The sequence below is a fragment of the Opisthocomus hoazin genome, chromosome 1, assembly GCF_030867145.1.
Source record: "Opisthocomus hoazin isolate bOpiHoa1 chromosome 1, bOpiHoa1.hap1, whole genome shotgun sequence".
Taxonomy (NCBI): domain Eukaryota; kingdom Metazoa; phylum Chordata; class Aves; order Opisthocomiformes; family Opisthocomidae; genus Opisthocomus; species Opisthocomus hoazin.
In genome coordinates, this window is record NC_134414.1 from 3,734,596 (window position 1) to 3,748,643 (window position 14,048).

A 14,048-nucleotide genomic window follows, 5' to 3' on the forward strand; every position below is an offset into this window, starting at 1 on the left:
GGAGCTGCAGCTGCGTGGGTCTCGGTCCCTTTGCTTCACTAGAGATTTTGCAAACTCCATTATCTGATTTCCCCAAAGAACCTGGACCATAAAGTTTGCTTTTATTTCCATTTCAAGTGAGCGATGCATCCAGATCACTTTTGATACGCAGGCTATTTCAAACACAACCTTAGACAGATCTGCTCCTTAAAATCAACGGCGATTGAAAAATGAACTCCGGGTTCCTCTCAGCGGTGTGGTTTCCACGCACCGCTCGAGCCGAAGAGAGGCACCATCTTCCTTCAAGACAGGCAGCAGAGCTACGCCAGCAAAGGCGGGTATGGCCGGAACGGTGCACGCACACGTGTGCGTCTGCAGGCTGGGGGGAGGAGGGGGGGCTGTAATTCAGAGGAAAAATCAATGCGATGCGCTGTGAAATACGCCGAAAGCCTAAGCGAACATCTTGCGCTACCGCAAAAGCCAGTCAGAACTACGTTGCAGCAGCCATTTTAACGATTCAGCGGTTTTACTTCAATATTAATATCAGCGTGGCACACAGTCACAGATTCAACACCGCCGCTGGTTGCGTTTTTCACACGTGTCATCGCTTTGGTACAGAACGGGAAGCGTGGAAGAGGCTGCAGCTGCAAGCAGAGCTGAGATTCACAGCGACGGAGCCGAGCTCTCGGCCCCGCGCCACAGTCCCACGGGCACGGCACAGCTGTTTGCTTCGGCCGCTTTGACTTCTCAAATGAGAGTCTCCGGTAAAGAGACATAAGGAAGCGATCGTGCTGGAAAATGGCAAAAAAAAGAATAAAAAAAAAGAAAAAAAGACGACAGACAAGTCTGTTTTCACCTATTCCAATGCTGTAATAAGCGATGTTATTTCAAACCACTGACACACAGATTAACCTTTTAACAGCGTATCACCAAAAAGATGTCAGACTTCATTGTGGTTAAGAAGTCCTCAGTAGAAATGGCAAAAGCTTCTTCACAAAATGAATATTCTCAGCATAAGCTCGAAAACGACGTTTTGAAGAAAGCATCCTACCCCGTAACTTGCCTTTCCAGCCAAGGATGACTGAGGCTCGAGCAATCTCAGTGCCGCAGTAAATTATTTTTTCTATTTTCCTACAGCAATCCCTTGCTCCAACCTCTCCTTCTTATGATCTGCTTTCAACCACACCACAGAGTCACATTAACACGGCCTGCCTGGTTGATAAAAAAAGAAAGAATAAACGAGAGTACCCAACACGCTAGTCAGAGGATGGGTGCATATGAAGCAAAGCATTTAGCCATAGAAAAATCAGCTTGCCAGCACTGTTGGATATTAAGTTTAAACCTATTTTAATGGCTCTGCTTCCAATGCAAGAAATTCCAAGCTCAGAAATGAAACAGATTTATAAACAAGATGCTTTCTAAACAAGATGCTTAACGCAGCAAACAAATGTTTCTCTAAGTTAAATTATTGTTGTTCCCTGCACAAGTTGGAATTTTAAAGGACTATTTCAGTGCAGCCTTGTACATTTGCCAGCACCGAAAGTCGCACTCTCGTTTTCCTCTGTATAATTAATCACATTCTCTTTCGGTGGCCTGACTATGGAATCTTGCACTTGTTTGTATTGAACTGCATCCTGCTAAGGCTAAACTTAGCTAAACCTAAATTAAGACCTAAATTAAGGTGGAAATAATTTACAGGAATGCAGATAAGATGCAAGCAGCCACACAGCAGAACTGTAGCCCACAACTTGAGGTGGGCAGAGTCCCACCGCCAAAAAACTCCTTGTTCTGCTGAGATGCATGAATGAAGTTCCCATCTACGAGTGTAGATGAAATAATCTTCCCAGTTTACAGGTGTGCGAAAGCCTCTGTTGAAGTCCCATGTCCAGTTTTGGGCACCGCTGTCCAAAAATGAAAACACAGCTTCAGAACAGGAGAGATCAGAGAACGTGGGGGAAGAAGAAAAGGTTAAAGGAAAGAAGTATTGAGCCTACAGACTGATCAGGTCCAGAAGCAAAGGTCTAGACAATGCTGACACTAAGCCACTGTTATCTCCTGCGAGCTTCATCAGCAACCAGAGACAAGCAAATGATACAATCGCACAAATTCAGGGCAGCGATTGTGCCCCTGGACTCAGCACAAAGTTTTGGGCCCCTCACTCCAAGAAGGACATTGAGGGGCTGGAGTGTGTCCAGAGAAAGGCAGCGAGGCTGGGGAGGGGGCTGGAGAACAAGTCTGATGGGGAGCGGCTGAGGGAGCTGGGGCTGCTCAGTCTGGAGAAGAGGAGGCTGAGGGGAGACCTTCTCGCTCTCTACAGCTCCCTGACAGGAGGGGGGAGTGAGGTGGGGGTTGGTCTCTGCTCCCCAGTAACCAGCGACAGGACAAGAGGCAAAGGCCTCAAGCTGCATCAGGGGAGGTTCAGATTGGATATTAGGAAAAATTTCTTTCCTGAAAGAGTGATCTGGTGTCGGACCAGGCTGCCCAGGGAGGTGGTGGAGTCCCCCATCCCACGTGTAGATGTGGCACTTCCAGACATGGTTTAGCAGGCATGGTGGGGTTGGGTTGGCAACTGATGATCTTAGGGGACTTTTCCAACCTTAATGAGTCTATGAAATAGGCCGACGAAGTCAGTTCCACGCAGTTCTGGCATTTGAAAGCATTGGCAAAAATCTGAGCCACAGTCCCTGCTGCCCCACTAATACCAGCATCCATTACCCGCACTCCATCTAATGCTGGAACTCTCCAACAGAACATCCTGTTGAAAAAGCCACCTCACCCCCTTGCCAGATCTGCCTTCCAGTCCTCCTTTGCCACACCACCGTAAAACTGTCTGCAGCATGACAGCTTCACCTCACCATTACTTGTACTTTGTTGCCTCCATATTCCACTTCTTGTCTCCTTTTTACGCTGAAGGCACAAGCACCTCCAGATGATGCCGTTCTTATGTCAGATGTGCGGTGCCTCACGCAACGGGGACATCACCCGTAAAGGGATTTACTCGATGTCAGAGCAGTAAACCGAAAATACAACTGCGCCATGAAACTACAACGCGATTATGAAATATTCCCCGCTGCTTCTAAGGGGAAGGATCGGGGAATTCTTGATCACAGAATCCACAACACTAGATTTTATATCAGCATTTTCAGAAAGTATTTGAAAGGGGGAAAAAGAAGAGGTTTATAGCATTATAGAACAATTGAAAACAAACTTCCCTTGACAACAATTTCTCTAACAGATAACGTGCAAAATCCCTCTGAAGATGGGCAAGATAGGAAGCATTATATAAATTATTATATAGGATTGCTACTAACGAGCATAAATATTACTGAAATGCAAAAATATCCCACAGGCGTACATCATAAAATCCACTTTAAAATCCCTGGAAATGTTCAATTGTAATTTGTGTGTTTACCTTCAATGAGTAAGTGAAGCAACAAATATCATGGGGATTCTGTCAGCACCTCATTAAGTCAGTAACTTAACAGCCTTTACTTTTGTCTATTTTTCTAATAAAAATTATCCTGAGGATGGATTTTCAGAGACGACAACACTGACATGGAAAACACATCCCGCAGCACGGCATTGTTTTGCAGGAACACAGCCAATTAGAGGCACATGAGAACCACCTCAGCTCCTGTAGCTCACACACTCTGAGGTCTCGCAGCAGAGCACGGATCACCCTGTGTCGCAGGAAATGAATTTTTGACTTTTTATTTAACATGCAGACACACTCTCCTCCAGGCAATACCTGGCAGAAGTTGACACCAGCAGCAAGGCAAACTGCAAACTGATCTTCATCCTGTTTAAGGCCACCTTAACACCAAAGTTGGAAGTTTTAATATTTATTATTGAAGCAGGAACACCTAACTGAACAAGCAATGCGAGGCACAAATATCCACAGGACGTACTCTGAAAACTTGCTCATCCTTTTCCTGCCCTCAGAATTCTACATAAGGAATCCAGAAGGACCGGATTTAGAAACTTCTTTCTTTCATAAGTTTCATTAAATACATTTCAGACAGTCAAGTTATTGATCTTCGCAAATTTGACTCCATTCAGGATTGTTAAGGTGGTTACCAGTTTAGTTAACTGTCTTAACCATTCAATTTCTACCACAGGTAATGGAAGAAAAACCACAAAAAAAAGAGTTTGTCTTATAATGTGGTAATCTGTGGAGACTTGCTGAGAAGCACCAAATAGTGAAATGTGACATGAAAGAAACAATGTTATTGCAAAGGTTCGTAGTTTGTGTGTGTGTTATTTTGACTCGGCTGCCAGAGATAACACCATACTTTCTTGTTCTGATTAAAATGTGAACATACAGAATTCATTTCATAATTACTGATATTCCAATATTGCTGATATAATTACTGACACACTGGAATTATGTAAAATTTCAAAGGTCTACCTAAGAGCTGAAACTGTCAAAACTGTGCAGTGTTAAAAACTAAAGTATTTTTAAATTTAAAATCACATTTCAATTTGCATTCTTATAAAAACTTTTAATGTAAGTTATCTTATTAAATTCTTTTAAAAACAGAGGTAGCTTAACAGAATGATGCAAAATCTTCCACTTCCAAGGAAAGATACTTCTCTTTTTGGTTAGTAAGTAGACTGTATTAGTGGCTGTATTTGTAATACATATCAATAGTCATTAATATACCCCCCAAAGACAGACAAACAGGTTTCTAAAAGCTTAAAATGGACGGATACTAAGCAACGTGTCATGGTGTTTGTTGCAGTGCCGTCGGTGTACGCACCACTGTATGGGAAGAATTAGACAGGGCGCTGACCAATGCATGAAACCAGTATAAAGTGCATTCAACACAACACAAAAATAACCACACGGGATAAGACTCTGAAGTTAAACAGGATAAAAGAAGAGGCCGAAGTAAGAACTTTCTTTCTTCACCTAAAACAGAAAAAATGTGTGTTTGGTAGACTTTGTACAGCATAAGGGTTTGCTTGGTTAACTGCCCTGAAGAGAGACAGCATAATTAAATAATCAATTTAGCATTAAATCTAGCTTTGTATGTATCACTTCAGCACAGTCCAGTGGAACACGAGACCCTCCACAACACAAACGGGTGAACAAGTGGCTCAGCGACTTGCTCATAACCCCACGGTCCCACACAGCATCAGGCAACCGCCCACGGTCCCACCCCTCAATTCCAGATAACCGAGAGACAGGGGAGAGCAGACAGCAGTCCTGAGAGAGAGCAAGCCTCTCTGAAAGTCATTCAGAACTGCTTCTTTCTAATTTCTACACCTGTTCCTATACTGAAAGTACAATTAAACTTTAAATAGAACTTTTTTTGCTTAGCCCTAAAGCCATACCATTAAACACTTCCGTGAAGCTTAGCTTTAAGATAATTCATACTAAAAGAAATAAGAATTTCATGAAGATCTGTTAGTATTAGTTCATGTACTCAGTACGTCAGTTCTATTACATCTATCCAACTATAAGTAATAAGATGTGAAATAAATGGTTCAAAACTACGCTTTATGAGGGGAGAAATAGTCCTCTCCCACGCATAAACACCTAAACAGTTTATTTAAGTCACAGTGGAGTAGCTGTCTTGTTCATTATTTCTTTCAGTTAGCTGATTTCACGCATCAAGGCAAAGGAGCTTTCCTGCAGGAACTGCAGGATATTTTTATCCTCCAAATCGAGCGCTTCATCTCGGGCAGGAACCGTGCCGCGCACACCTGGACCTCGCAGAGGCCGGCGTTCCTCCAAAGGCTCAATCCCCCGTCTTTGTCACAATCCAGACCTCCGCTTTCGTACCTTTAACAACCATCTGTGTACGAAAAGTCACGGAGCCCTGAACACGCTTTTTCTTTGGATTTAACCAAATGTCCATGTTTCTGTCGTTCTGCTCAAACCTACGCTCTCCCCACCTTTGCACAGGGCTGCCAAACCATTCCCTCCAGCACCCTGAGCCCCAGTCCCCGTGATTATCACCAGCTTCCTCTGCTTCGCTCTGCCACTGTAACTTCCCTCCCCACAATCTAGCCAAAACCCTGCTGCAAGACCATCTTGCTCTCCTTTTACCTTAAGTAGGTACCTGCCTGCAAGACAAGCTTCTCCCTCACACCTCTGGAGGTGAAATGACTAAATTCCCTTCAAAGCCATCCCATTTGCAACCCATTTTCTTCCTCTGACTCATCGCTAAACAATAAAGCTTCTGCCAGGTTGTTCCAGTCCAGTCGGTCCTTTTTAGTTGCCACCCACACAGCTAGACACTGGTCAATCTTCTCTCCTAGTTTCCAAAACATGTCCCCCTGCTTCGAAGATTTGACATCTGTACTGAACTATCCCAGATTTTCCATCATCCGAAGGAGGGACTTGAGTCCCGTGGCAGAGCTCACCTACTGTACGGGCTCACATAAGTGTCTGCTGCTGAGAAATAACATTTAAATGTATCTCTCTCCCCTCCCAACCATGTTTCCACCAACTTTGAAGTGCCACCCAGACAAATCACGACGCGTTAGACCTTCCCTTCAAACACAGATGGCAAAAGCACTCGGAGAAAAGTGCTGCTGAAGAGCAATCCCAGCACCAGCCACCTTCCCCCAGCACTGAGGATGCTCTTCGTGGAGTGACACCCTCGCCTGCCTCCTTGCCAGGCTGGAGAAGCCCCATCCAGATGCTGCTCTCCCAGGGCACTGGTGAGCAATCCAGCATGCAGCAGGGCCAGCCAAGGGGGCTGGACAGCCTCTCACCTCACGTCACTGTCCAGGGAGACCCACCACACTGCCAGCCACCTCCATCGGGCTGCCAGCCCTGCACAAAGATCCCCTCACCCTAACCCCCAGCAAACCAACCGCTTGTCTCCCTTTCCCTGCCAAAACTCCCCCAGGAATGAGGAAGGGGTTCAGACCAAGATGATTTTTATGGTCCCTTCTGCCCAGGGAGGCTGTGGAGTCTCCTTCTCTGGAGATATTCAAGACCCGCCCGGACGAGGTCCTGTGCCCCCTGCTCTGGGTGACCCTGCTTCAGCAGGGGGTTGGACTGGGTGACCCACAGAGGTCCCTTCCAACCCCGACCACTCTGTGATTCTGTGAAGTTCCCTCTCCCCCAGCAATCAGCACCTCCACCCTCAAACAGCCCAGCAGGAAAACACCCCAGCCCCCAGATCCCCCCAACAACCAAGCCAGCCCCCAAAGTACACCCCCAGCTCCATGCAGGACAGAGCACCCCCTTTCTAAAGGGCACCCCAACCTGCCCACGCAAGAGTGGTCCCTCTCCTGACAGCAAAAAGCACCTCCTGCCTCCACACCCCCAAAAACGAGCACCCCTGCCTCCACACCCCCCAAAAACGAGCATCCCTGCCTCCACACCCCCCGAAAACGAGCACCCCTGCCTCCACACCCCACAACAACGAGCACCTCTGCCTCTAGAACCTCAAAAACGAGCATCTCCCCTCCCAAACCCCCCAAAAACGAGCACCCCTGCCTCCAAACCCCCCAAAACCGAGCACCTCTGCTTCCATACCCCCCCAAAACGAGCACCTTTGCTTCCAGATCCCCCCAAAACGAGCACCCCTGCCTCCAAATCCCTCATAACGAGCATCCCCGCCTGCAAACCCCTCATAACGAGCACCCCCGCCTCCAGACCCCCCAAAAACGAACACCTCCGCTTCCAGACCCCCCAAAAACGAGCACCTCCGCTTCCAGACCCCCCAAAAACGAGCACCTCTGCCTCCAGAAACCCCAATAACGAGCAGCCCCTCCCTCCAGAGCCCCCAATAACGAGTCTTGCCCCCCTCCCCAAACTGCCAGCGAGACCCACAGGCTCACAGCAACGAGTATCCCCCCCACACCCCCCCAGTGCCCGCCTCTGCCCCCCCCTCACACCTCCCCCACCCCCCCCAACCTACCCCATGCGCATCTTGGAGCCGGACTGGCCGCCGCCACCGGGCAAAGGGGGCCGCGGCGGGAGGCGGCCCAGGTGCAGCTGCTTCTCCAGGGCCGACATGACGGCGAACGAGGAGCCCACACACAACGAGACACCGCTAAAGCGCCCACACCGGCCTCCGCCGACCGCCTCGGCCCGGCTCCGCGCCGCCTCACCGGAAGCGGCCTCCCCTCACAGCGCCGCCGCGCGGCACCACGGGAACCGCACCCCCCCCCCCCGCCTCCCGTGGCCTTCTGGGAAGCGTAGTCCGCGCCTCCGTAGAGGGCAGTCTGGCCGCGGTGCATGACGGGAGTTGTAGTCCCGGAAGTGCGGCTCGGCGCCAAGGCAGGGGAGCGTCCCGCTCCCGCTGAGGCGGCGGTTGGCGGGCGGCGGCGGGGCCTGAGGCGAGGCGGGATGCGGCAGCGGGGGCCGAGGCCTCCCGTCCCGGCGGCGGGGAGCTCCCGGCGGAGGGGAGGTGGGCCGCTGCCGGGCGGGAAGGGAGAGGCCGCGGGGTGGGACGGAGAAGCGGGGGGCGGCCGTTTGGTGGGGGGGCCTTCACGTCGTGCCAGGCCGCTGACACCCCCTCGGTCCCTCGTCCCCTCAGGTATCGGCGACGTCCGCGCTTCCACCAGCCTGCCGCCGCTCGTGGAGGGCCCGCTGCGCTGCTTCCTCCGCTGCACCGTCTCCCGAGTCGTGTGGAGGGGGCCCAGGCCGCCCGCCGCCTTCGTCCGCCTGAGGTGGTGGGGAGAAACCTCCGACGGCACCGTCTTCCACCCAGGGCGAGCGGCAGGGAGAACCACCGCCCGCTACACCGTCCGCTGCGGGCCCAGGCAGTTCGCTGCCTACCTGGCAGGTAGACCCAGGAGTTATTTACCCGCCAAGGAACCCCTCGTCCTGTTTCCACTTATGGCTTTTAAGGCTGTTTTCTTGCTTCAGGAGGCGTTTGATCTCAGCCTGGAGTTGCTGGCGTCGGTCTCTCTAGCAGTCAGGTTTAGTGCTCAGGTCTGCAAACTACCAAAGTCTTCTGTAGTCGCCACTGTGTCAAGATCAGATGTTTTTCAGTGTTACGTGTGTCATATTCGATAGGCATTTTGGTGTTCTAAGGGCTTGAGGAGTAAAAAGATACTCACATGAGCTTGTAATGAATCTTAGAATCATAGAATGGTTTGGGTTGGAAGGGACCTTAAAGATCATCTGGTTCCAGCCCCCCTACCATCAGCAGGGACATCTTCCACCAGACCAGGCTGCTCAGAGCTCCATCCAACCTGGCCTTGAGCACTGCCAGGGAGAGGGCAGCCACAGCTTCTCTGGGCAACCTGTGCCAGGGCCTCACCACCCTCATGGGGAAGAATTTCTTCCTAATCTCTAATCTAAATCTGCCCTCTTTTAGTTCAGAGCCATTCCCCCTTGTCCTATCACTACACACCCTTGTGAAAAGCCCCTCTCCATCCTTCCTGTCGGCCCCTTCAGGTACTGGCAGCTGCTCTGAGGTCACCCTGGAGCCTTCTCTTCTCCAGGCTGAACAGCCCCAACTCCCTCAGCCTGTCCTCGTAGGAGAGGTGCTCCAGCCCTCGGATCATCTTCGTGTCCCTCCTCTGGCCCTGCTCCAACACATCCATGTCCTTCCTATGTTGGGGGCTCCAGAGCTGGACGCAGGACTCCAGGTGGGGTCTGATGAGAGCGGAGTAAAGGCGCAGAATCCCCTCCCTCGACCTGCTGGCCACACTTAATGTTGTTCAGGGACCTTATTTACTGAAAGGTGTGCAGGAAATTAATGCAAGCTTGAGTCTGTCTGTAAAACCTGTGCCTGCTATTGCTACTCGTAGAATCCCAGAATGGTTTGGGTTGGAAGGGACCTTTCAAGGCCATCTAGTCCAACCCTCCTGCCATGAGCAGGGACATCTTCAACTGGATCAGGTCACTCAGAGCCCCGTCCAATCTGGCCTGGAATGTTTCCAGGGATGAGGCAACTCCCACCTCTCTGGGCAACCTGGGCCAGGGTTTCACCACCCTCATGATAAAGAAATTTCTTCCTTATATCTAATCTAAATCTCCGCTCTTTCAGTTTAAAACTGTTACCCTTTATCAATAAGCAGTCATTCTGTGGTAATCTTGTGTTTATTTATCATAATTTAGTATAACGCTTCTTTACCTGCTGTCTCCTATGATAATTTCATGATACAACATTACGTCGACCTCTAGCATCTCTGTCACTTTAACAAAAAAGTTTTAATTATGTTTGACTGTGACTGTGTTGTGTGAGACTGAAACGAAGCCGTTCCTGCTTTTTGCAGATATGGGTGTGCTTGTCCTGGAGGTAATGACCAAACTTGACCATCTTCCAGTTGGCAGAGTGCAGATCACCGGACTGTCCCAGCTCTCTCCCAGCCATCCGATCGACGGGTTTTTCACCATAGTTTCACCCACATCTGATAAACTAGGAGAGCTGCAGGTAGTCCTTATGTCTTTGCTCTTTGTGACAAATTGCATTGCTGTAACGCTGACTGGGGCGATGGGCTGCCAGGATCAAGCTGTGCTGGGTGCGCTGCAGACCTGGTCTCTCTCCAAGGCATTCGTGAGCTAAGGTAGCAAAACGAGAAATTAATACTGACAGTGTTGACTCTGTTCCGTTCAGAAGCGTGTGTGGCATTGGTAGTTCAGCTTGATAAAGAAAATTTGTAGTCTCTACACTGAGAGTTTTGACCATAAGCCAGCAGTGTGCCCTGGCTGCCAAGAAAGCTAACGGGATCCTGGGGTGCATTAGGAGGAGTGTGGGCAGCAGGTCGAGGGAGGTTCTCCTTCTCCTCTACTCTGCCCTAGTGAGGCCCCATCTGGAGTACTCTGTCCAGTTCTGGGCTCCCGACTTCAAGAAAGATGAGGAGCTACTGGAGAGAGTCCAGTGGAGGGCTACAAGGATGCTGAGGGGACTGGAGCATCTGTCCTACGAGGAGAGGCTGAGGGAACTGGGCTTGTTCAGCCTGAAGAAGAGAAGGCTGCGAGGGGACCTAATATATACTTACAAATATCTGCAGGGTGGGTGTCAGGAGGATGAGGCCAAACTCTTTCCAGTGGTGCCCAGCGACAGGACAAGGGGCAACGGGCACAAACTGAAGCCGAGGAAGTTCCGTCTGAACATGAGGAAGAACTTCTTCCCTCTGAGAGTGACAGAGCCCTGGCCCAGGCTGCCCAGGGAGGTTGTGGAGTCTCCTTCTCTGGAAATATTCAAGACTTGCCTGGACAAGGTCCTGTGCAGCCTGCTCTGGGTGACCCTGCTTGGGCAGGGGGTTGGACTGGATGACCCACAGAGGTCACTTCCAACCCTTACCATTCTGTGGTTCTGTAACAGCGCATTTGAAAACGGATACTCAGTCCTGACACTTCTCCACAGCCTCACTGCGCTGAAATGGTAGAAGATTTTGACATCTAGGGTTAAGGAGGTGGGGTTCTGTTTTTCAGCTCTGGCTCTGGACAATTGATGCTGAAAGATAGTTGCCTGTGATTTGCAAACATGGAATGTGAGAGAATTAATTGTAAATATGCCAGAGTTTTGTGATGTTGCAGAACCGCGTGGTACAAATATTCCTTTGTGTAGAAAAGCAGTGGTTTTCCGTAGCAATGACAAGTAAAGTTGAACAGAGTATGTGTTGCACTGAATTTAGAAAAGAACGAAATACTGTTTTCACATTCTGCCTTTCAGGTGTCGCTTGCTCTAGAACCTCTGCCAGCATTGTACGACACCAGCAGCTCTGTCCCAGCCCCAGATGCAAGTTTAGACATCACTGCTGCTCAGGGAAGCAGCAAGCCCCAGCTGCTTGCTCCGTCGCAGCAGTCCAGGCAAACACGGGTGACTGTTGCTGACCAAGAGTCCGTTAACGATGACAGGGCCACAACTCCCAGGTATCTTTACCTCCATCCCCCATGCCAAAATTCTGGTTTATTTTGCAGTTCACTTGCTTTTTTTAAGTAATGGCTATACGCTTGCGTGTTATGGGATACTTGATCTTTTTGAAGGCTCATTTTTGTATGAAATCCAGAACATTTGGCATTTCAGAGCTTACAGGGACAGTTTCTCATCTGATATAAATTTCCATCCTACACTGACTTAGTTCAAGCTATGCTAGTTGACACAAGAGGTGCTACAAAGCTTTTGCTTACAGCTTGAGCTCTTCCTGATGGTGTAAGTGGAAGATGAGGAGTCATTAAAATAATGTGTCGCCTTTCTTTTTGAAGGGTGTACTGAAGGGGGGGCAGCTGCAGTTCTAGGGAGAGTTTGAAGAGGTTTGAATCCCGTTACCGATCCACTTTAGCTGTTAGTGAAATAATGTTTCATTTATCAATAGAGGAAAGGACCATTTGCTCTTTGAAGAGAACTCTGAAAACATAAAGGATGCTTTTTCTGCTTCTCATCACCGTCTGATTTTACCAGATGAAGGTTTGAAAGTGAATCCTTCAAATCAGCCAGTGTCGTTTCCCACCGGCACGGGTTCTGAAGCACCTGCTCGAACAAACACGCGGGTGCTCTCTTTGCATAACCCAGCCGCAAAAGACCTGCTTTCAGGTTTGTATGCAACTGGCATCTTCTTTTAGATTTCACAATAAATAGTCCTTTATATATTTCAGGTGGCTATCTAGAGATAAAGACTTAAGGAAAAGTGATACTTTGCACGTTCTCACTATATTATTTAAAACAGAAAATGGTAATAAAAAGGTCTTTTCAGTACTGATTTACTCTTGTGGAAGGTGGCTTGAGTACCCAGATCAGGCAAAACATGCTGTCCGAGCAGTATGCCCGGGGTCGGACCTGGAGGGGCGAAAGAAGAGGAAGTTCAGCTTCACCCACTGTTCAGTCGTTGACATGTCTTCCGAGATGGCCATCGAAGGTGCCGCTCGCGTTCAGATAGGTCCTGGGAGGGTTGCTATGCCATTGGCGTTTGCAGATGGAAAATGATTTCTGTCACCTGCCAGTTAGCATCCTTTTTAGATCACAGTCCGCCCAGGCTGGGTTCAGATGAGCATCAGAGCGGGGCATGTTTCCATACGTGTTGTCATTTGAGTTATTTTTTATATTTACACAGAAGACCTAAAGTTAGACTGCTGTTGAGATGTCCTTAAGTGACAAGCTACTCTTCCATAAATGAACCTCACTGCTCTGTCTTAGTAATGCCCCTCTAATGCCTGACTTGGTTATTTGTACGGCTCTGAGTGGGAGACTGATGGAGGACTGCTCTCACTCGCTCCCAGCTGTGCTATCTCTTTTGTGGTGTGTAGCATGCACTTCATCTCCAGCACGTCAGGATCTCTATAACAGCAGAAAACAGAAGTTTCTTGACTGTGGCTGGCACATTGATTGTGTTTACACATCGCTTTTGAATTGCATTTGAATGCTGAGATTGAATCCTTCTGCTTATTTCTCAGCTCTTTTGGATCAAGGCAATAAACTCCGTGATGCCATGGTTGTTTCTGCAATGAAGTCTAGCCCGGACATGGAGATTGAGCTGAATGAAGTGCCTCCTTTTATAGAGAGAGATGATTTCAAAGCACCAGCAAAGTGAGCTTGGAAAGGGGGAAGGGAGATTAAGTTCCAAACCATGAATTTTGAGGCCTTCTCAGAAAAATTTTAAATACTGAAGTTCATGTGATATTAGGATTCTCATTCAAATAGGAAATTAATTTCTACTTGTGAATAAAAGCCTAAATTTTGTGAATTGATTTTAATCAGTATATAGGTAAGCCTTGATTTAAGTCATTGATTTTAATTTGTTTTCGCAGTATATTTTTATTTAGTACAGAGTTATATGAGAAGGAAATATTAATTGTTGGTAAGGAATAAGAGTAATGTAAGGAACATAGCAAATTAAATGATACTTCATCACACGGAACAGGTTTTCAAAGAAATGTAAGTAATTAGTGGCATAAACTGAGTACTCTCGCATGTTCTAGATTGCATCTCTTGATGCCAAAATACCCATGAAAATTTGCATCTATAACTGTGTTCTCAGAATTAATAGTCATTATCTTCTGCCATATGATCTATCTTAGTAGATTGGAGAAAAAAGAGTGTTTGTGCCTTTTCAATTTGTAACTCCAACTTTGGTTGGTACTAGGCTTCGTAAACGTTCTCAGTTCAGCATACTTGAAATTTGGAAGTATTAAGACAGATACGTGGTTT

The 14,048-nt window shown here is 48.3% G+C and overlaps 2 protein-coding genes across 4 annotated transcripts in view; one reads left to right on the forward strand and one right to left on the reverse strand.

Annotated features, from left to right (window-relative positions):
• PPME1 (protein phosphatase methylesterase 1) overlaps positions 1–8,091 on the reverse strand; it is a 40,962-nt gene extending 32,871 nt beyond the window's left edge. The window contains exon 1 of the mRNA XM_075414793.1: positions 7,863–8,091. Coding sequence (XP_075270908.1) covers positions 7,863–7,960 — 98 coding nt within the window. The 5' untranslated portion in view covers positions 7,961–8,091. The remainder of the gene's footprint in view (positions 1–7,862) is intronic.
• Positions 8,092–8,215: 124 nt separating this feature from the next.
• The window catches only part of C2CD3 (C2 domain containing 3 centriole elongation regulator), a 66,861-nt gene continuing 61,028 nt past the window's right edge, over positions 8,216–14,048 (forward strand). For all 3 annotated transcript variants that reach the window (XM_075414805.1, XM_075414814.1, XM_075414823.1), the window contains exons 1-6: positions 8,216–8,354; positions 8,484–8,732; positions 10,174–10,331; positions 11,577–11,776; positions 12,220–12,437; positions 13,295–13,427. In XM_075414805.1, the coding sequence (XP_075270920.1) occupies positions 8,294–8,354; positions 8,484–8,732; positions 10,174–10,331; positions 11,577–11,776; positions 12,220–12,437; positions 13,295–13,427 (1,019 nt within the window). In that variant the 5' untranslated portion in view covers positions 8,216–8,293. The remainder of the gene's footprint in view (positions 8,355–8,483; positions 8,733–10,173; positions 10,332–11,576; positions 11,777–12,219; positions 12,438–13,294; positions 13,428–14,048) is intronic.